Consider the following 22,733-nt stretch of genomic DNA (forward strand, 5'->3'; position numbering starts at 1 on the left):
TTCCCAAATCATTTGAAACCACAGTTTCTAGGGTTAAATAACGTGACCAAATTCACAAGTGGCTAAAAAGTGACAGAACAGGGCCTTAACCCAAAGTCCATGCTTTTTTCCCCTATTGTACCCCAGTGCAACTCCCTGGAAAAGACAGACTGGTAATTGAGTGGAAAACAAAAGGAAAACTTTTATTTATTATTAGAGGCAGGAATGTGGGGAGTGGGGCAGAACAGGTGGTGGCCCTGGGAGAGGGTCCCAAGGGGCAGAGGTTGGGGATGTCTCAGTAAAGAGGGGCAGGTCATGAATAGAGCCTCCACCCCCAGCTGGGGGTTCCTGGGCCCGGCCAAGCACTGGGCTAAAACGTGGAAACTGGGCATTGACAAAGTACAGCGGGATGTGGGCAATTCGGCCTGTGGACCAGCCCTGCAGAGAAGGGAAAGAAAAGGATCAGAGTCTGGGCCCAAAGAAGGGCCACCTGGCAGAGCCATACAGCAGCCAAGGCCCTCAGCTTCTCCATCCAACTCCTGGAAGCCCCAGCAGCCTGACGCACTCACCACACTGAGCAGGGCCCCTTTGTTGAAGGAAGGATGGAAAGTGATGAGCTGGGGCTGGGCTCCTGGCTCCCCCTGGATAACGCCACTAGAAGAAAAGGTGAGCAGGCAACCGGAGGTGAGAAGGGAGCTGAATGTAGTGGGATGTGGGTTTTGTGCAGGAAGGCTGGTGAGAAGTCCAGGCCTGAGGGCCCACATGGCACTTACCAGGGAAGGAGCTCAAACACAGGACTGTTTCGAGTGCGAAAAAGGAGGATGACTGGTTTACCATCCTGTACCCTTGGGTTTCCTGTAAGAAATGGATCCAGGGATAGGGGAGGAACTCTGAAGGCAGAGTCCCAGGACAGGGGCAGAGGAGAACTCCAGGCCAGGGCACGGCCTCACTAGATTAGCTGGGAAGATGGCTGTGGGCTGAGCCCTTCAACCTTGCCTCTTACCTTTCATAAGCACAGCCAGACGTTCCCCACTGGGGTCCCAGACCATGGAGTGAGCCTCTCCCCCAAGCCTGTGGGTAAGGACAGGTTAGGAGAGTTTCGGTGTGGTCCCTCCCACCTGCTTTTCACTGCCACTCCCTCAACCACTCAGCTCACCTCTCCTCACCATCTGGTGTCTGTATTGTTGTCTCAGACAGATCTGCCACAATTGTTGCTGACTTTGCACCTCCAACATGCCCCTTTCCCTCACCTGTGGACGGATAAAAGCAGAGAGGTTCTTGCAAGAAACAGGCTTCTCACTGGTCCCCCACCAGCTCACCAAAGGCATCAACACCTCGAAATCTCCTAAGCTTCTATATTTCCCTTTATCCTTCAGAGCTGCATCTTACCAAAGGTTGCTGCCTCCCTCTGACCACCCCAAATACTGAAGTGTTGCCCTAACTCACCACAACGTTCTGGAAAAGACAGGGAGTAAATCAGTGGCTCTCCCAATACAGTGAACAGCAGTCGGCTGCCATCTGGGCTCCAGCAGCCAGTCTGGGGTCAGGGAGCAAAAGGCAGAAGGTATGTCTATAGTAGAATGCAGGAGGGAAAGTAGAGGTGGCCGGGCTTGGGAGCATCAGGGGCCCATTGGAATCATCTCCTCCCCAGTGTCTGTGAATCAGAGTCCCCTCTTACCTGACAGCGCCCTGATAGAGTAGGCCACCTCTCACAAGTCCACATCTGGGCCTCCCAGACTCTGACCCAGAGAAAAGCAAATTACAGCTCAGGACCTCTAAGTTCCAAAACTTGGACCTACCTCCCTTGACAGAGCTTCCAGGAGCTAAGTGCCTTTCTCTAGGTCCTTGCCCTCCCTCCATCCTTCTCCCACTCACCGAAAGACAGCTGAAGGAGTGGTAGCCAGGATTTTGCTGCCATCTGGGGACCAGAGCAGGTTGGTCACCCCACCTCCTCGAAACCAGGGAAGGGGGACACAGGTCTCTGTTGAGACATCCCATACCTAGGAGAGTGGGGCAGGAGATAAGGGAAAACTCAAGCACCCTATCATTTCACAGTGGGCTGGCCTCTCTAATGTACAAAGAGCCAGAAATGAGAGGAAGCGGGAGAGGGACTGTGAAACATGAGGCACAGATTCATGCTGACAATTAAAGACAGCGGAATTTTAAACCTCATGAGTCTGATGGCAAAGCTCCTCTCTGGGTAAGTTTAAGACTGAATGGACCAAGGTCCCTCCTCCTTCCCCAAGATGTTTCCACCACCGAGTGAGGAACACTTTTGCCAGGACTGAAATGTGCATGAGGGGCAGGGACCCACTCACCCGGATAGCAGCATCCACGGGTGAAGCTGAGAGTAGTCGCCCCCCACTGGGGGCCCAGGCCAAGCTGGTAACAGGTGTATGCCCAGGATGAGACAGCACTTGGGCACAGCCAGAAGAGGGTCTGGAGGGGAACACAGAGGATGTGGAGTCAGAAGATGACAAGAAGCCATCCCCAAAATTCTATTTCTTTGCCTCCTGCTAAAACCTCCTATCCTGATGGCCCACTCTGGGCTCAAATCCAGGTTGTGAAAAAGGAATAAGGATTGTGGAAGTTAAAAGAAAAAAACAGCAAAGGGGAAAAAAGACCAAGTCATGAGCAGGTCAACAGAGAAGAGGTTATCTGCAAGGTCTCAGGCCAGGGTGAAAGAGAGTGCTTTCACGAGATAGGCCATGAGGAGACAAAACCTAACCAGTAACCTAGAAGGTACTGCCCTGGGGCGATATCAGGCCCCACCCCAGAACACAGATCTCTGCCCACAGGCCATCCAGCCTGGCCATCCATCCATCCAGAATTAATAATCTATGACATTACTTCAAGGTTCCAACCTTTTCTCTCCAGAGTTATCTAACACTCCTCAGAACACATCCTGTGCTCCCAAACAGCCCTCCTGCCTTGCCTTATCAAAGTGCCTCCCAACTCTGCAGCTCCCGCGTTTGCTGCTTATCATAAAGATGCTGCAGGCCGGGCGTGGTGGCTCATGCCTGTAATCCCAGCACTTTGGGAGGCCGAGGTGGGTGGATCACGAGGTCAAGAGATCGAGACCATTCTGGCCAACATGGTGAAACCCCATCTCTACTAAAAGTACAAAAAAATTAGCTGGGCGTGGTGGTGCTCGCCTGTAGTCCCAGCTACTTGGGAGGCTGAAGCAGGAGAATTGCTTGAACCCGGGAGGCGGAGGTTGCAGTGAGCCGAGCTCGCGCCACTGCACTCCAGCCTGGCGACAGAGCAAAAAAAAAAAGGTGCTCCATGTGGCTTGGCCTCCATCACCAGCAGGGAACTACCTGAGGGCGCCTGCCATGTGTCTGCAGCTGTGTATTTCCAGAGCCATGTGCCTGGCCTGACAGATGAAGGCTACTACCTGAATTAATGCCACCTTCTCTTTCCACCTAACTATAACCACCTTCAGCTCCCAGTGAAGTCTTAGTCATGGATGTACAATTTAATTCTCTTGAACTTTACGATAAATCACAGCTGCCTTTGCAGGTAGGTTCAGATTCATCTCATTCTTTTCAGTGGCTCCATTGTATACCACTCAGTAGATAAACTATAATTTATTCAGTCATGCCTCTACAAATGGACATTTGACTTGTTTGTAATTTTTTATTATACATAATGCTGTAAAAAATATTTCCTGGGCCAGGCATGGTGGTTCACACTCCAGGCTAGAGTGCAGTGACACAGTCATAGCACACTGCAGCCTCAAAGTCCTGAGGCTTCTGCCTCAGCCTCTAAAGTAGCTAGGACTACAAGCGGACACCCCACGCCCAGCTAGTTTTTTTATTTTTATTTTTTGTATAGACAGCATCTATGTTGACCAAGCTAGTCTCAAACTCCTAGGCTCAAGCGATCCATCTGCCTCAGCCTCCCAAAGTGCTGGAATTACACGCATGAGCCATCACGCCTGGCCTTGTTTTTTGTTATTTATTTATTTAAAAAAATTTTTTTAAATCGAGTTTCGCTCTTGTCACCCAGGCTAGAGTACAATGGCATTATCTCAGCTCACTGAAACTTCCACCTCCTGGGTTCAAGCGAATTCTCCTGCCTCAGCCTCCTGAGTAGCTGGGATTATAGGTGCGCGCCACCACACCCAGCTAATTTTTGTATTTTTAGTAGAAACAAAAACAAAAAACCAACAACCTTCCAGGCGTGGTGTACGCACCTTAGTCCCAGCTACTTGGCAAGGGGCTCACTTGAGCCCAGGTGTTCAAGGCTGTAGTGTGCAATGATTGAGTCTGTGAATAGCCACTGTATTCCAGCCTGGGCAACATAATGAAACCCCATCTCTAAAAAAATCAAAAACTGGGCCAGGTGCAGTGGCTCATGCCTGTAATCCCAGCACTTTGGGATGCTGAGGCAGGCGGATCACCTGAGGTCAAGAGTTTGAGACCAGCCTGGCCAATATGGTGAAACCCCCGTCTCTACTAAAAATAAAAAATTAGCTGGTGTGGTGGCACGCACCTGTAGTCCCAGCTACTTGGGAGGCTGAGGCAGGAGAATCGCTTGAACCCAGGAGGCAGAGATTGTTGCAGTGAGCTGAGATGGCACCACTGCACTCCAGCCTGGGCAGCAGAGTGAGATTCCATCCCAAAAAAAAAAAAAAAATCTGTGATCACGTATTTTTTCTTATAATACCTATTGTCAAGGTTTAGGTATCAGGGTTACATTAGCTTTATAAAAATAAATCAGGAAGATCCTGCAACAAAAAAAGGGAGGACAGGCCGGGCGTGGTGGCTCACGCCTATAATCCCAGCACTCTGGGATGCTGAGGCAGGCGGATCACGAGGTCAAGAGGAGAATCGCTTGAACCCGGGACGCAGAGGTTGCAGTGAGCCGAGATTGCGCCATTGCACTCCATCCAGCCTGGGCAACAAGAGTGAAACTCCATCTCAAAAAAAAAAAAAACTCATTATTTTCTTCTACAATCCACTTTGGTAACTTATATTTTGCTAGAAAATCAAACATTTCTAGCCACAGGGCACGGTGGCTCACTTCTATAATCCCAGCACTTTGGGAAGCCAAGGCAGGCGGATCACAAGGTCAGGAGTTCAAGACCAGCCTGGCCAATATGGTGAAACCCTATCTCTAGTAAAAATACAAAAATTAGCTAGCACGTGCCTGTAGTCCCAGCTACTCGGGAGGCTGAGGCAGAAGAATCACTTGAACCCAGGAGGCTGAGGTTGCAGTGAGTTGAGATTGTGCCACTGCACTCCAGCCTGGGCAACAAGAGTGAAACTCCTTCTCAAAAAAAAAAAAGAAATCAAACATTTCCTTCAGATTTTCAAATCTGTTGGCCTAAACATGTCCACAATATTCTTTTATAATTCTTCTATTTTCTACCATATCTATATCTTTCCACTTCTGAAAATAGTATACTTTGGTTTTCTTTTTCTCCTTAATTAGGCTGACCAAAAGGTTTTCTTCTTTATTCATATATATGTGTATATATAACATATATATATGCGTGTGTGTGTATATATATATATATATATACATTTTTTTTTTGAGACAGTCTTGCTGCAACCTCCGCCTCCCAGGTTCAAGTGACTCTCCTGCCTCAGCCTGCCAAGTAGCTGAGACTACAGGCGAGCACCACCACGCCCAGCTGATTTTTTGTATTTTTACTAAAGACGGGGTTTCACCGTGTTAGCCAGGATGGTCTCTACCTCCTGACCTCATGATCCACCCGCCTAAGCCTCCCAAAGTGCTGGGATTACAGGCGTGAGCCACCGCGCCCGGCCTTTTTTTTTTTTTTTTTTGAGACAGGGTCTCACTCTGTCGCCCAGACCAAAGTACAGCTGTAGTGGCGTGATGTCAACTCACTGCAACCTCCGCTTCCCGGGTTCAAGTGATTCTTGTGTCTCAGCCTCCCAAGTAGCTGGGATCACAGGCATGCACCACCACGTCCAGCTAATTTTTTTGTATTTTTAGTAGAGATGGGGTTTCACCATATTGGCCAGGCTGGTTTCGAACTCCTGGCCTTAAGATATCCACCCACCTTGGTCTCCCAAAGTGCTGGCATTACAGGCATGAGCCACTGCGCCTGGCCTGATTTTTGTATTTTTAGCAGAGACGGGTTTTACCATGTTGGACAAGCTGGTCTCAAACTCCTGACCTCAGGTGATCCTCACGCCTTGGCCTCCCAAAATGCTGGGATTACAGGTGTGAGCCACTGTCCCCAGCCTTTAGTCATAATTTTTTTTTTTTTTTTTGAGACAGAGTCTCATTCTGTTGCCCAGGCTGGAGTACAGTGGCATGACCTCGGCTCACTGCAACCTCCGCCTCCCAGATTCAAGCGATTCTCCTGCCTCAGCTTCCCGAGTAGCTGGGACTACAGGTGTGTACCACCACGCCCAGCTAATTTTTGTATTTTTAGTAGAGACAAGGTTTCGCCATGTTGGCCAGGCTAGTCACGAACTCCTGACCTCAGGTGATCCACCCGCCTCCACATCCCAAAGCGTTGGAATTACAGGCGGAGCCACCGCGCCCAGCTTATTCATAATTTAAAGAACCAGTTTCTGGTTTTATTTTTAGTTAGTTCTCACAGGTATTCTTTTTCTAATTTCATTAGTTTCTGATCTTATCAGTGCTAATTTTCTTCACACTTCCTTTAAGTCTTCTGATAGTCCTCTAAAAAAGTCTTTCCACCCCATAACCCATTGACACATTGTCCCCACAATCCAAAAAGCCCCCAGTTCTCTTTCTCCAGATTAGAGTATTCTCAGCAACCCACCTTGATCTTACATCTGCTTTTCCCATAGCCCTGGGAAGTGCTGTGAGGACAAAGAACCTCTCCTTTCAGACCTCCTCACCACCCACCATGCCTAGCATTGCACAACTCTCAGGCCAAGGTAAGACAGGCTACTAGGACTTACCGGGTAGACAAGGAGGTAGGGTCCAGGGTCCAGATAAGAATGCAGCTCTGGCAGGCCACAGCCAAGACAGAGGCACTAAGGGGCTTCCAGGCCAGAGCCGCCACATTTCGCTGCAGCCGGTGCTTCAGGGAGGGGACTATGGTGCTAGGGTGAAGGGGCAGGAAACTGAGTCAAGGCAGGAACACTAAGGCTCCAGGGACCAGAGTGCAGTTAAGGAGGGAAAGCCACAGAGAAGAAGGATGATCCATCCAGGGGCCAGGGGCACTATAGGACAGGAGGGGATAAAGGTTAGGTCTAGAAAAAGCACACATCCAGTTATGGAACTTCCCTGATCCCAATTCTGGAAGGAGCCCTATGAATCAGGTTCAAGAACTACAGGACTCCCCGGAACCAAGGCTGGCAAGGGAAGGTGATATTGACAAGTCAGAGCCCACCTGGTGTCCCCACACACACCTGCTGGCATTATACACACGGACTGAGTCATCTAGCAGGGCCACTGCAAACTTGTTGGTGTGGGGGTGCCATGCAAAGACACGCAAGCAGCAGCTGGACCTAAGGAAGGGGTTAACATGAAGAGTTCCTGCACCTATCCCTACCCTAGCCCAGAAGCTCACATTCATTTCCAGTAAGGACATGGTTTTTTTCTACTTTTTCTTGTATTCTTTTTTGGGGTAACAGGAGGAATAAGAATATGGTGAGCAATCAGAAAAGGAGTAGGAGTCTTTGCCTTCTCCCCAAAGGAAGTTTCGAGGTTCAGGACTTCCTTCCCACAAAGCTCCAGGGCTTGTATACTCACCAATTTGTGACTTGGGCAAATTCAGCAATCAGATCTTCGCTCCTGAGCTGTAAGAACAAGGTAGACACAGGACACACTGGGGCAAAAGGAGTCCATCTCCTCAATATTCCTACAGGGGAACTGGACCACTCCTACCCTCTGAAGTCATCACACCCAACCCTGACCTGCAAGGATCGGAATGGGGGCAGAGTAGGATGGGGACACAGCAAATGCAGAGGGCTGGGGAGGAAGCCAAACTTACAGACAGATGGGGGAAGAGGGACCCATGGAGAGAAGAGGCCCATTGACAGAGTGCCATGGCCCAGCCGGATGCCGTCTTCACCCACTCAAACACTGTAGGGTTGAGGAAGCAGCTCTGATTAAACCATTCACAGGCCTCTTACCAGGTACCCTCTAGGTCAAAGACAAAGAAGGACAGGCACTCCCCAGGTCCTTCTGCCCAGTAAGTGCTCTCAACACCACTCTGGACACCCACTCTGGGCTATTTGGGTAGGTAGAGGAGAGGACAGGAAAAATAGGGCTAAAAGAGGCTGAGCCAACAGGTGTCGGGGTGAGTTCAAGAATATGGAGGGGAGATAACCACAAAACTAGGCAAGGCTGGAGGGAAAAATACTTACCCTCTTCTTCTGAGTTTGCAATTTCATTTAGCACCCCAAAAAGGCCCACATCACGCCTGATAAGGGAGGAAAATGTGGGTCAGCTTACTCTGATCCCCTCTGTCCCTCTCTACCAGTTTCATTCATTCATTCAATATACATGTATTAAAAATATGGGCACTCACATTTAATGAGTGCCAACTATGTACCAGGCACTCTACATGCTGTCCTTTCATTTACATATCTCACAAATCTGAATGAGATTCTACCCACTTACAGATGAGACAACCAAGGCTCAGAGGACTTCTGGGGCTTTGTGAGCAGGTTAAGGAGCTGGGACTTGCTCTAAGACAGTGAATGGAAAGCCATGGAAGGGTTCTAAGGAGAAGAATAAACAGATCACACAGCAGCATTTTAGAAAGAGCAGTCTGGCTGCAGATTAGAGAGTGATAAGAACAGAAAAGGCCAGGCTGGCCCTGGTGGCTCACGCCTATAATCCCAGCACTTTAGGAGGCAGAGGTGGGCGGATCACGAGGTCAGGAGACTGAGACCACCCTGGCCAACATGGTGAAACCCTATCTCTACTAAAAATGCAAAAATTAGCCAGGCATGGTGGTGCGTACCTGTAGTCCCCGCTACTCAGGAGGCTGAGTAAGGGCAGGAGAATCACTTGAACCCAGGAGGTGGAGGCTGCAGTAAGCCGAGATCGTGCCACTGCACTCCAGCCTGGGCGACAGAGTGACTCTGCCACAAAAAAGAAAAAAAAAAAAAAAAAACAGAATAGAAAAGGCCAGGGGCGCAGTGGCTCACACCCGTAATCACAGCACTTTGGGAGGCCGAGGTGGGCAGATCACGAGGTCAGGAGATCGAGACCATCCTCGCCAACATGGTGAAACATGTTGAAAAATACAAAAATTAGCCGGGTGTGGTGGTCCATGCCTATAATCCCAGCTACTCGGTAGGCTGAGGCAGGAGAATCGCCTGAACCCAGGAAGCGGGGGTTGCAGTGAGCCGACATCGCACCACCACACTCCAGCCTGGGCAACAGAGCAAGACTCTACCTCAGAAAAAAAAAAAAAAGAGAGAAAAAATAGAAAAAGTCCAGGTGCAGTGGCTCAACCCTAGCACTTTGGGAGGCCAAGGCAGGTGGATCGCCTGAGCTCAAGAGCTTGAGACCAGCCTAGGCAACATAGAGAAATGCTGTCTCTACCAAAAAAATACAAAACTTAAGCAGGTGTGGTGGCACATGCCTGTAGTCCCAGCTACTTGGGAGGCTAAGGAGGGAGCATCACTTGAGCCCTGGGGGCTGACAATGCAGTGAGCCGTGTTCCATGTTTGCGCCACTGCACTCCACGCTGGGCAACAGAGCAAGATGCTGTCTCAAAAAAAAAAAAAAAAAATAGAGAAAAATAAATCAGTTAAGAATCTACTTCAGGGCCGGACGCGGTGGCTTACATCTATAATCCCAGCACGCTGGGAGGCCAAGGCAGGTGGATCACGAGGTCAGGAGTTCGAGACCAGCCTGGCCCAGATGGTGAAACCCCATCTCTATTAAAAATACAAAAATTGGCCAGGTGTGGTGGCTCACACCTGTAATCCCAGCACTTTGGGAGGCTGAGGCGGGCAGATCACGAGGTCAAGAGATCAAGACCATCCTGGCTAACATGGTGAAACCCCATCTCTACTAAAAATACAAAAAATTAGCCAGGTGTGGTGGTGGGCGCCTGTAGTCCCAGCTACTCGGGAGGCTGAGGCAGGAGAATGGAGTGAACCCAGGAGGCAGAGCTTGCAGTGAGCTGAGATGGTGCCACTGCACTCCAGCCTGGGCAACAGAGCGAGTCTCTGTCTCAAAAAAAAAAAAAAACCAAAAAAATAAAACAAAACAAAAATTAACCAGGCGTGGTGGTGTGCACCTGTAGTCCCAGCTACTCAGAGGCTGAGACAGAAGAATTGCTTGAACCCAGGAGGCGGAGGTTGCAGTGAGCTGAGATCACGCCACTGCACTCCAGCCTGGGCGACAAAGTGAGACTCTGTCTCAAAAAAAAAAAAAAAAAAAAAAGAGTCTACTTCAGGAACCTAGGAAAAAAAGGTGAAAACGGCCTGAACTGGTGGGGATGAAGAAAAAGAGACAGATTTGAGAGATTTAGGAATTAGCATAAACAAGATGTGAAGACTAATCAGACATTAGTAAAGGAAAGAGCAATACAACAGAAACACCTAGGTAATAATTACATCAGCTAATATGCTTACAATGTGCCAGCTCTGGACTAGGTGCCTCACATTAACTAATCAAGCCATTATGACAATCCTACAAGATAGGTATTCTTATCACTGCATTTATTTTTATTTTATTGAGACAGGGTCTTGCTCTGTGACCCAGGCTGGAGTACAATATCACCATCACAGCTCACTGCAGCCTCAATCTCCTGGGCTCAGGTATTCCTGCCTCAGCCTCCCAAGGAGCTGAGACTACGGGCGCACAACATCATGCCCAGCTAATTTTTAAATTTTTTGTAGAGATGGGGTTTCAGTGTGTGTGTGTGTGTGTGTGTGTGTGTTTTAAGACAGAGTGTGTGTGTGTGTGTGTGTGTGTGTGTTTTAAGATGGAGTCTCACTCTGTCACCCAGGCTGGAGTGCAGTGGTGTGAACTCGGCTCACTGCAACCTCTACCTCCTGGGTGCAAGCAATTCTTGCGCCTCAGCCTCCTGAGTAATTAGGATTACACACGGAGTTTCACCACATTGGCCAGGCTGGTCTCAAACTCCTGACCTGAAGTGATACACCCGCCTCAGCCCCCCAAAGTGCTGGGATTACAGGCATGAGCTTCCACACCCAGACTATCACTGCATTTTTAGATGAGAGAACAAAGGTGTGAAGAGGTTAATTAATATGAACAAGGTAATCTAAGTAGAAAGTAGCAGTCAGGATTCAACCATCTATCTACCCCAGAACCTATACTCAAACCACTTTTTCCTGAATGAGTAATATGATCATTCCTTAAAGTGAACCATCCAGAGAAGCAGATTTGGAGAGAGAAATAAAGAGACTGGATTTGAGCATAGTGAATATATGAAGTCTGTGAAATATTCAAGCAGGATAATTTGGCAAACACGTGAACACCAGGTCTGATGCATCGACTGGAAATCTAGCCCCAAGAACACCAACATTTAAGGGACATCAGGAAGAGGAGCCACCAAAAAGCCTGAGAAGCAGCAGCCGCAGAAGTAGGAGACAAGAAGGAGCCTGGGAATGAATGGCTTTTCAACAAACTGATATTCAACTTCACACACACAGCCATGCCCACTAAACTGTAATGAAGTACCAAAGATCAAAGCTTGACAGCACATGTGTTGGAAAACAGGCACTCCCATACACTGCTGGTGGGACCATATACACGTACGATTTTGACAGAGGGCTATTTGGAACAGCTCACAAAATTACAGATGAACATACCCTCTGAGCCAGCAACTTAATTTCTAGGAATTTATCCTACAAATGGTAATGGTATTAATAAAAATATTAACTAACCCTTTTTTTTTTTTTTTTTTGGAGATAAGGTCTCACTCAGTGCCACTGCACTGGCACAATCTTGGCTCACTGCAACCTCCACCTCCCAGGCTCAAGCGATTCTCCTATACATAAGCCTCCCGAGTAGCTGGGACTAAAGGTGCATGCCACCATACCCAGCTAATTTTTGTACTTTTCTTGTAGAGAAAAGAACATGGTTTCACCATGTTCCCCAGGCTAGTCTCGAACTACTAAGCTCAAGCAATCTGCCGGCCTCAGCCTAACAAAGCGCTGGGATTATAGGCGTGAGTCACTGTGCCTGGCATAAATAACCCTTAAAGGAATTAATATGTGCCATTAATAGGTCCGGGTGCAGTAGCTGTAATCTCAGCACTTTGGGAGGCCAAGGCAGGCAGATTACCTGAGGTCAGGAGGCCAGACCAGCCTGGCCAACATAGTGAAATCCCATCTCTACCAAAATACAAAAAGTTAGCTGGGCGTGGTGGCACATGCCTATGGTCCCAGCTACTCGGGAGGCTGAGGCAGGCGAACTGCTTGAACCTGAGAGGCGGAGGCTGCAGTGAGCCGAGATCGCACCTCTGCACTCCAGCCTGGCAACACAGCAAGACTCTGTCTGGAAAAAAAAAAAAAAAAAGAAAATGAGCCGGGCGTGGTGGTTCACGCCTGTAATCCCAGCACTTTGGGAGGCCGAGGCAGGCACATCATCTGAGGTCGGAAGTTCAAGACCAGCCTGACCAACATGGAGAAACCCTGTCTCTACTAAAAATACAAAATTAGCTGGGCGTGATGGCGCATGCCTGTAATCCTAGCTACTCGGGAGACTGAGGCAGGAGAATCGCTTGAACCTGGGAGGTGGAAGTTGCAGTGAGCTGAGATCGCGCCACTGCAATCCAGCCTGGGCAACAAGAGTGAAACTCCATCTCAAAAAAAAAAAAAAAGAAAATGAAACCAGGTAGTGTAGCTCCACTCCTACAAATGCAAAGTGGATGACCTATGTAGGAGATTATTCAGTGCAACCTTATATCTGACCTTGCTGAGCTTTAGGTAAAAGCTCAGACGTGGTAATGACATGAGGTGGGAGCAGGGAGCAGGTTCACCTAATCAAGCCAGAAAGCAAGGCAAGTTACTAGAGATGAAATGGAAGTACTTTTTCCATAGTGTTCCTGGGAAGGGCAAGGAAGGGAACCTGACACTTATTGAGCATTTGAGTTCTACAATAAGGACTAAAAATTTCATATGATTTAGGATATACAGCTCTCATGGAGACAGCCTGAATAAAAGTCTTTTGAAGAACACCCCAAGGTAAAGGGGTGGTGACTCATTTTCCAGGATCTGCAGACTATGACCCAGGAAACCCTTTGCCATGCCTCACCAAATGTTGATGCATCTCTTCCACACTTGCTCCCGGTGATGGATGAAGGCAGTTCTTGTGCCATGGTCCAGCCTTCCAGGGGTCTTTAGGGGATCCTTGGTCAGGTGTAGGACAGGAAGATTGATCCACTATAGCACAAAAGTGAGGGGTGTGACGGTGAGTCAGTCTCTTCCCAAATCTTTAATTCCTTGCCATCTCCAACCCACCGCTGGGCTAAGTATAAGAGATTCCAGAGGTCTGTTTCCCATTTCCACAAAGCTAACACTTGTGAGACTGGGAAACAAGTCTTAGCTCCCGTATCTGTGCAACTAGAATAATATTTCATAGGGTTGCTGTGATTATGAAACCATATAACATTTTTAGAAAACACCTGACTCAGCCCCTTTCTTACATAGCAAATGCTCAATAAATGTCAGTTTCCCTTCCTTGTCCTTCCCAGGAACACCATGGAAAAAAATTCCAGGTTGTATCTTTCTGATCCTCCCCAGATACTGTCCCCAACTTTTAGATAGTTCTCCCGCATCCTCACACTCCCTAGATTCTCCCTCATTCTCTCCATTCCCTCTAGGCCTCCTCCACAGCTCCTTAACCGTTCCCCTGTTATACTCCAATCCCAGTCCTAAAACAGATTCCAGCCCTTCTAATCTCCTGCCGGGGCCAAGCTGTTTCCAGTCCGCCAGACTCTGTGACCCTGCCCCTGTCACACTGCCTCCCTTCCCCAGTTGTCCCCTCCCTCCTCGCCCTGGCCACCTGGCCCCGGAAGTCGGGGGGCGGGCTCTCATAGCTACTGCCCGTCACCAGCTCGTTATTGTGCTCATATAGGGTGACTTGACCCCGAGGCGGTGGAGGAGGGAACAACCCCAGGGAGCACATTTTGCCGGTTCGCAGGACGTCTGCAGTCGGCAAACTCCTGGCCGGAACCACACAAACCGCACTCCCGCAACTCGGTTCCAGGGCTAGATTCGTATGCGGACGGGTAGCCGCAAGGGACAAACGGCGAGGCGGAACTCAACGGAAGTGAAGAAAAGACTAACGGGAAAGAAAGAAGGACAAGTACGCGGTCCCGGGACAGACCTCCAAAGCTTCTTCCTGCGCCCCCTGGCGGCCGGAGGGGGAGCAGCGCGGACACGTCCCCGGGCCAACCATTGGTTACCAGGCTGGAGTGGGTTTTTTTTCTGTTGTTTTCCATGAGACTACTGTTTTTCCCAGCTCCGAATTCCAAAACACCTTCTCCCACTCACTATCTTAGCGCTTAGAAAGTCTGAAATAAGCCACATTCAGGGAAGTACCAAATTAACCCTCCCAGGCCTGTGGATCACCCAGAGGAAAATACAGGCTATGTCACAGGCAGCTGGCTGGAAAGCTGAGGGAAAAGCCTCAGAGAGGAGGAACAGTGCTGCAACCACAAGGTTAGGCGTCCTGGAAAGGGAGGTGGGGACGGTTGGAAAACTAACATTTCCTGCCAGGCGCGGTGGCTCACGCCTGTAATCCCAGCACCTTGGGAGGCTGAGGTGGGTGGATCATCTGAAGGTCAGGAGTTCGCAGACCAGCCTGGCCAACATGCTGAAAACCCCATCTATACTAAAAATACAAAAATTAGTCGGGTGTGGTGGCGGGCACCTGTAATCCCAGCTAATCGGGAGGCTGAGGCAGGAGAATCTCTTGAAGCCTGGAGGGAGAGGTTGCAGTGAGCCGAGATCGCACCATTGCACTCCAGCCTGGGTAACAAGAGGGAAACTGTGTCTCAAAAAGGAAAACTTTATTTATTTATTTATTTTTTTTTTTTGAGAGACAGGGTCTCGCTCTATTGCCCAGGATGAAGGCAGTGGTGCTATCTCAGCTCACTGCAACCTCTGCCTCCCCGGTTCAAGCGATTATCCTGCCTCAACCTCTGGAGTAGCTGGGATTACAGGCATGCGCCACCACGCCCAGCTAATTTTGTATTTTTAGTAGAGCCGAGGTTTTACCATGTTGGCCAGGCTGGTCTCAAACTTCTGACCTCAGGTGATCCGCCCGCTTTGGCCCCCCAAAGTGCTGGGATTACAGGCCTGAGCCACCTTGCCGGGCTGCAAAACTATTTCCTGAGCACTTGTTACCATAAGTGCTTGTATAATCTTTACAACCCCATAAGGTGGGTGCTGTTCTGTCACCACGAGGAAAGTGAGTCACGGAGAGATTGGACCTAGATACACCCAAACCAGTTATTCTCACTTAAGAATAAAAGTGAGGCTGGGTGTGGTAGCTCACACCTGTAATCCCAGCACTTTGGGAGGCCGAGACTGATCTCTTGAGCCCAGGAGTTCAAGACCAGCTTGGGCAACATAGCAAGACCCTGTAGCTACAAAAAATTCAAAAGTTAGCCAGCGTGGTGGTGGCAAGCATCTTTAGTCCAGCTACTCAGAAGGCTGAGATGGGAGAATCGAGACTACAATGATCCAAGATAGCACCACTGCACTCCAGCCTGGGTCAAAGAGCGAGACCCTGTCAAGCAAGCAAGAGAGAAAGAAAGGGAGAGAGAAAGAGCCAGGCACGGAAGAGCCAGGTGCAGTGGCTCACGCCTGTAATCCCAGCACTTTGGGAAGCTGAGGTGGGCTGATCCCCTGAGGTCGGGATTTTGAGACCAGCCTGACCAACATGGAGAAACCCCATCTCTACTAAAAATACAAAACTAGCCGGGCATTGTGGTGCATGCCTGTAATCCCAGCTACTCGGGAGGCTGAGGCAGGAGAATCCCTTGAACCTGGAAGGCAGAGGTTGCAGTGAGCAGAGATCGCGCCACTGCACTCCAACCTGGGCAACAAGAGCGAAACTCCGTCTCAAAAAAAAAAAACACAAAGCAAAACAAAACAAAAAAAACGGGAGGGAAGGGAGAGGGAGAAAGAAAGGAAAGAAAGAAAGAGAATGGGGGCCCCTCTTACAGACTTTGGAAAAAACATTGAATTCTTTGAGTCTCACTTTTCTCATTTGCAGTGTCCTAATTATTTCATATGGTTGTTTTCCATACAAAATAATAAAGTGAAGCTATTTAATAAATTTTAAAGTGCTAAACAAATGTCAGAAGTTAATAGCTATAACTGTGCCATCAACCAGGTGACCTTGGTCAGAGTTCATTAACAAATGTTAAGTGATTTGAAGATGTAGAAGGCAGTCCCCACTCCCAAGAGCGACCAGTCTCATTGAATAATCTAGGGGGCATTTAGTTCTAGTATTCTGGATTCCCTGTCTGCCCTTCTTTTTCACCTGAAAAATTCCCCCCAAGAGAATTATTACCAGGTCAGAAAACAAAGGACTCCAGAGTCTCCTGAAAATGCACTTCACCTGAGAAGGCAAGTGGATCTCCTCTAATCTAGTACTTCTCAACTGTTAAGGGACATAGGAATCACCTGAGCATCTCCTAAGGTGGCGCTCAGAGGCTATAGTTCCAAAGAATCCCCAGCTGATACTGCACAGACCACATTTTAAGTAGCAAGGCTCTAACCTAGCGGTCCCCAACCTTTTTGGCACCAGGTTTAGTGGAAGACAGTTTTTCCACGGGGAGCGGGGCAGGGAATGGTTTTGGGATGAAACTGTTACACCTGAGATCATCAGGCATTAGTTGGATTCTCATAAAAAGCGGGCAACCTAAGTCCTTCACGTGCGCAGTTCACAACAGGGTTCGCACTCCTATGCGAATCTAATGCCGCTGATCTGACAGGAGGCGGAGCTCAGCTTGCTCAGCTCGCCTCCTGCTGTGCGGTTCCTTTACAGGCCACCGACACTACGGGCCATGGCGGGACCCCTGCTCTAACCTTTTCCCATAGCCCCATTTAATTTCATATATGAGTTCACCGTCACCTGGGAAGTCACAGAAAGCTTGAAGAGCATAAGGTATACACACTGGGGATGGTTTGGGGAACCTGGCTGGGAAAGCTCTCCCTGAGAAGGGGAAGTGGGCAGGTTTGAGGGAGAGGAAGTCGGTGACTGACAGATTAGTGGAGAGCACTGAGGACCCACGATAGTTTCCGTTTGTACCTTAGTCATAACACCATCCAAACCCAGATACCCCTAGGAAAAATCACTCCGGCCTGCAACTTGCATCCTTCGATGAAACCTCGATTTTCACCAACAGGTTATAATGATCGGTTAGGTGCCTGCATCTTACGCTGTAAGGTGAACTGGAGAGAAGGAACAGTGCTGTTCCGCCCGCTGCCCCCGCCCTGGCTTGGCACAAGTACTGTCCCCTCCCCCATACTGCTTATTTAACGTTTGTGGAACGCTCTTCACCATTTGCGGGTTCTAGAAAGGCCCAAGTCCAGGCCCAGCGCGCTCACCCAGTAACTTCACCAGGGGGCGCGGCTGGCCCGGCGACGCAGCGACCGTGACCCACCGCCCTATGGGCTCCGAGCGCTTAGCGGGCGGTCTCCGCCGGCCCCTCCCTACGACCTGGGCGGGAACCGAGACAGCGCGCAGGCCCCTTCTAAAAGGGGCCCCCTACTTTGGGAGTCGTCGCCGGAGCCTGGGTGCCTGGAGCTCCGCCCGCTACCCCTTCCCGGGCCCGCTGTGAGCCCGGCGTCCCGACCCGGGGCCGGTAACCAGGCGCACATGGCCCGCCCGGCCCTGTTTGTCCTGGCAGCGCGCCGCCGCTATTTGAAGCGGTTTTTATCTCCCAGAAACCAGCAAAACCCCAAGCGGAGTCTAGGGAAGATGAAAGGGGCCGAGGAGTTGGGGAGGGGAGGACCGCGAGGCTGCGGCGGGCGGGAGCTGGCACCGGACAGGCGGAGACCGGGAGGCGAGAGGGCCAGACTCTGGGGGGTCCGGAGGAGCCCGCCCGGCGGGGTTGGGGCGGGATCCCGGGGGGTCCACTCTTGGCCGCCGCCTCGCTCAGACCAGCTCCGAGGCGCCCCCCGCCCTTCCTCCGCCCCAGCCCCCTCTCCCAGGTCTTTTCCGTCACAGCCCCCAGCCCACTAAAGAAGTCTTCGGAACTCGGATTTCTTCAAAGCGCCTTTGAAGCCGTGCGCCCAGCCGGAGGGCAGGAGATTTCGCACCTGGGCGGGGGCGGGAGTGGCGTCAGGGTGGGGAGGGGGCTCCTAACCCGAGCCCGCCCAGGATCGCTGGCCCCCTCCCACCCGTAGCAGCACCTCTTGCGACCCGCGCGGTGGACAGTCCGACGCGGGGCGCAGCTGGGAGTCGGGCCCAGGCCGGGGGGAGCGGCCTGTGAGCCCCCTCAGCCCAGCGGGGTAACCTTGGGGGGCGGGGGCCGCACAAAGCCCTATTGTGGCTCGGGGATGCTGCCACAGAGTGGCTTTTGTTCTTCGGCTAACTCCGTGGCGGGCACGACTGATTGCAGGCCCGGGGCAGGGGGCGGGTTACGTGCCAGGCCCAGTTTGCCCGCCGGGAGCCACACCACCGCCCGACTGGGGCCGCGCAGGAGTCCGCACTGCAACCGCGGTGCCCGCGCTCGGGTCGCGTCACTGCCCTGACCAGGCTCAGTTGGTGCAGTCCAGAAAGGGCCAGGGTAGAAACCAGTGAGTCTTCCCAACTCTGCAGAAAGCACTGCACGCCCAAAAACTGAACACCGCTGGAGGATTTGACCGAGAAACAATTTTGTTTTGTGTTTTGTTTTGAGACGGAGTCTCGCTCTGCCGCCCACGCTGGAGTGCAGTGGCGCGATCTCAGCTCACTGCAACCTCCGCCTCCCAGGTTCCACGATTCTCCTGCCTCAGCCTCCCAAGCAGCTGGGATTACAGGCACCTGCCACCACGCCCGGCTGATTTTTGTATTTTTAGTAGAGACAGGGTTTCATCATGTTAGCGAGGATGGTCTCGAACTCCTGACCTCAGGTGATCCGCCCTTCTGGGCCTCTCGAAGTGCTGGGATTACATGCATAAGCCACCACGCCCGGCCGATAAACTATTTTACCACGAGCATAGGTAAGCAAATGTGCACAATAGTAGCCCATGAGTAGTCCCCAATTTGCTAAGGAAAAAAAAACATTGGCCCTCGCTTCGCCCTTCCTCTTCTCCTTTTCTCACCAGGACAAAATTTCAAATCCAACTTTTATTTATTAAATTAAAAAAAAAAGACTCCACAAAGGGCACGATCCCTTCCATTCCACAATGTTCTCTCCCCAAGCTCCAGCAGCTTTAACCCTTTAACTTGGGGCCTTGAGACAGCAGGGGACAGAAAAGGAGGATCCAAAGTTACAGGAAAGGCACGAAGCGGCTTTGAAAGTCACTGGAGGTGCAGATGGGAGCATCCGAAGTCCCAGGGTGGGGGTGCGTGGATGCACCACCAGATCAGCTTGGGGGCCTCTGTCCTCCTAGCTCTGTAAGTTCTTTCTCAGGGCTTCTAGGCACCAGATCTAGCATAGTGCCTTGCACAGAGCAGGCACTCAATACATACTTGATTTATTTGAATCTGATCCCAGAGAAAGGATTCCCCACCCATTCTTCAGGAGGTGCACCCCCAAACCAATGTCCTTCTGTTAGATGGGCTTCCCCAAAGAGCACATCTAAGATGGCAGCTGCAAGCTCTCCATAACCATGGCAACAGGGGATTAACCTGATGGGGTCATGGTGTCTAAGGGGAGGGGCAGTGGAGGAACCTGCTCTGCGGTCAAGGGAGATGGGGTACATTCCAGTCCTTCTCCCCTCCATAGGACTTGAGGTTTCACAGCTTCTGGCTGGGGCTGGGGATATTAGGGATCCCCCTAATCAAGAGATACCCCATCAACTCTTTAGCAGAGATGTAGCTAACCCAATTTGTAGAGACTTCATTACAAGAGAAACCCTATCAACTGAGATTCTGATGATAGACATTCTATTAACAAGATCTTCTCCACTAACATTTTGTCTATACAGAGATGCATTTGACTAGAATTTCCTTAGCAGAAATGGATCCACTTCCCTCCCCAACTCACTCTACCTGACCCGTCATCATAACTTACATAAATAGAATTATTACTATTCATTACTCCTGGTACATAGGGGTTAAATATACAGGCCTGGGGGCAGCCTCCCTGACCCTGGGGTCACCCCATCTTTGGGATCAGATCCCCACTGGTCTGCCCCCTTCTTGGCACCCTGCCTCTGGCCAGGTCACTAACCCCAATACCCCTAACCATGGTCCCTGATGAAGAGGCCACCAGGGGGCAATAAATTATCATTATCATTGTGTTTGTAAAAAGGAAAAAGTTCTGGAGAATGGAAAGCAATGGTGTAAGAAGTTGGGAAGACTGAAGCATGAAGGCTGAGGGACAGCAGTAAATAAGCTTGAGAAGCAGAAAGGGTACATGTCAAGGAGTGAGATGGAGAAATAGTGTTGGGAGCCCAAATAGAAAGTGAGTTGGTGTGACAGGGCCAGAGGCTAGGAAGCCCGAGTGCAGGAATCAGGCATAAGGGGAGGGCCTGAGATGAGAGTTTGCAGAAAGCCAGTCTCATGGTGAAGAGAGAAGGTGAGCTGAGGAGGCATGCAAGGAGATACCCAAGCCCAAAATGGCCAGGAGGGAGAGAGCCCTGAAGGATGGCATGCATGGGGTAAAGAGAGTCATTGGCAAGCAGTGGTCTAGAGAGCCAAAAGAGACTGGCAGGGCAGCCCTGGGGTGGGAGACCTTCCACCCGGCTCAGATCTCCAGCAAGTTGCTCTGCTCAGGGCTGCCTCCAGGGGCTTTCTCTGGGGTTGCTGGCGAGGCAGAAGGTCGGGGCGTCTGACTGGCCTCCTCTTCCCCCGTGCTGCGGCCCTCCCCCAGCTCCTTGGGGCCACTGGGAGGGGGACCCGGGCCTGGTTCTCCGTGGGTGCGCTGGTGTTTGCTCAGGTGGTCGCTTCGGGTAAAGCGCTTGGAGCACAGCAGGCAGGTGAACTTCTTCTCCCGGGTGTGAGTGCGCACATGACGCTCCAGCTCATCTGAACGAGTGAACCTCTTGCCGCAGAAGAGCCAGTTGCAGACGAAGGGCCTCTCGCCTGTGTGCCAGCGCAAGTGGGCCTTCAGGTGCGAAGCCTTGCCATACACCTTGCCGCAGCCAGGGATGTGGCAGCTGTGGATGGGCTTCTTCCGCAGCCCAGCCGCTGCTGCTCCCAGCCGCTCTAGCTCCTGGCAATTAGGGCAGTCACAGGAGGAGCGCCCTGCCCCACTGCCCCCATATCCACCACTGCCCCCGGTGCTTGCACCCCGTGGGGGTTTGGCTCCACCACTCCCCTCCAGCTGCCCACTATTACCCACTGCCTTGGGTTTATAGACATCTTGGGGCAAGACATGCTGGGGCCCTGGTTGCAAGAGGTGGGGAGCTGGGTAGGGGGCTGGATTAAGGGGAGCAAATTCGGATGGGTAGGTGGGCAGCTGGGGGTTCAGTGGAGGCTGAGCTGGACCTGTGGGCAGTGTCCCTTGCAGCCCATCACCCTGGCCCTGCCCACCACCTAGCCAGTTGCCTCCAGGGTGCATATCCCACCATGGAGTAGGAGTGTTGCCTGGGCCTGGTGAAATGCCTGCATGGATGCCTGCCTTGTACCAGGAGCCATAGGGGTGTGTCATGTCCAGAGAGGTGTAGACACTGGGCAGACAGTCAGAAGAGCTGTGTCCCTTGGGCACTAGTAGCCCAGGGTCCTGGGTGCCCGTGGGCCCAGGGAATGAGTGGGAAAAGGGAGGGTAGTCATTGGCATAGCCTGAGGTGGGTGCTGGAGGACTGCCTGCAGGTGAAAGGAGCCCATTAGTGCTTGTAAAGGGGGCTGGATAAGCATCCCCCATGGTTTTGGAGGCTGAAAGGTCACTGCCCACAAAGTACGGCTTCTTTGTGCCTGCTTTGCCCAGAGTTGTTGAGTCCCGCAGAGGGCTGGAGCCACCAAATTTGCTGCACGCTGCCGTCAGCATGGCCAGGGGACTGGAGCCATAGTGAACTTCCTCCTGTGGAAAGAGGGACGCACTGCTTAGGGAGAGGGGAGGAGAGGTGCAGAATGAAGGGCAACACTTTAGGACTGAGACCTAGAGACATCCACAACAGAACAGAGGGGTCAGGGAAGAGTTGAAGAGGGTGGAGAATTACAGGTAAAAGAGGTTAGCCAGTGAGAACTGGACCTCAGGGCAGACACACATGGAGTCATGGGAAGAAGAACAGAGGCCCAAGACTGCAGCTCAGTATCCCAACCGAGGACGCAGGAAGCAGAGCTCATTCTGGAGTTACTAGGGGTGTACTAGGGGCCTCCAAGGAACAGGAGGTTCTTTTTCTTTTTTTTTTTGAGATGGAGTCTAGCTGTTGTCGCCCAGGTTGGAGTGCAGTGGTGTGACCTCGGCTCACTGCAATCTCCGCCTCCTGGGTTCAAGAGATTCCCCTGCCTCAGCCTCCTGAGTAGTTGGGATTACAGGCACCTACCACCACACCTGGCTCATTTTTTTGTATTTTTAGTAGAAATGGGGTTTTGCCATGTTGACCAGACTGGTCTCAAACTCCTGACCTCAGGTGATCCGCCCACCTCGGCCTCCCAAAGTGCTGGAATTACAGGCATGAGCCACTGCGCCCGGCCTTTTCTTTTTATTAAAAAAAAAAAATATATATATATATATATATATATATATATATATA

The 22,733-nt window shown here is 51.0% G+C and overlaps 2 protein-coding genes across 5 annotated transcripts; both read right to left on the reverse strand.

Annotated features, from left to right (window-relative positions):
• Positions 1-156: 156 nt before the first annotated feature.
• AAAS (aladin WD repeat nucleoporin) lies at positions 157-18,386 on the reverse strand. 4 transcript variants are annotated; one of them, XM_054527989.1, is made up of 16 exons: positions 18,300-18,386; positions 13,183-13,310; positions 8,304-8,359; positions 7,928-8,019; positions 7,687-7,733; positions 7,344-7,442; positions 6,891-7,034; positions 2,298-2,418; positions 1,855-1,979; positions 1,658-1,718; positions 1,426-1,516; positions 1,136-1,229; positions 983-1,050; positions 753-834; positions 549-633; positions 157-417 (listed from the first exon to the last, which is right to left on the reverse strand). In XM_054527989.1, exons 4-16 carry the CDS (start codon positions 7,982-7,984, stop codon positions 193-195), a joined length of 1,299 nt encoding a protein of 432 aa, XP_054383964.1. In that variant the 5' UTR covers positions 7,985-8,019; positions 8,304-8,359; positions 13,183-13,310; positions 18,300-18,386; the 3' UTR covers positions 157-192. The 4 variants fall into 4 exon arrangements, with proteins under 4 accessions (XP_054383964.1, XP_024113280.2, XP_024113278.2 ...); XM_024257512.2 differs by lacking the exon at positions 18,300-18,386 and adding an exon at positions 17,194-17,409; XM_024257510.3 differs by lacking the exon at positions 18,300-18,386 and adding an exon at positions 13,933-14,225.
• Positions 18,387-19,212: 826 nt separating this feature from the next.
• Positions 19,213-22,053, reverse strand: SP7 (Sp7 transcription factor). The gene has a single exon (XM_024257156.2). The coding sequence runs from the start codon at positions 22,022-22,024 to the stop codon at positions 20,783-20,785; it is 1,242 nt and encodes a 413-aa protein (XP_024112924.2). The 5' UTR covers positions 22,025-22,053; the 3' UTR covers positions 19,213-20,782.
• Positions 22,054-22,733: the final 680 nt, after the last annotated feature.

The sequence above is a fragment of the Pongo abelii genome, chromosome 10, assembly GCF_028885655.2.
Source record: "Pongo abelii isolate AG06213 chromosome 10, NHGRI_mPonAbe1-v2.0_pri, whole genome shotgun sequence".
In the NCBI taxonomy this organism is placed as follows: domain Eukaryota; kingdom Metazoa; phylum Chordata; class Mammalia; order Primates; family Hominidae; genus Pongo; species Pongo abelii.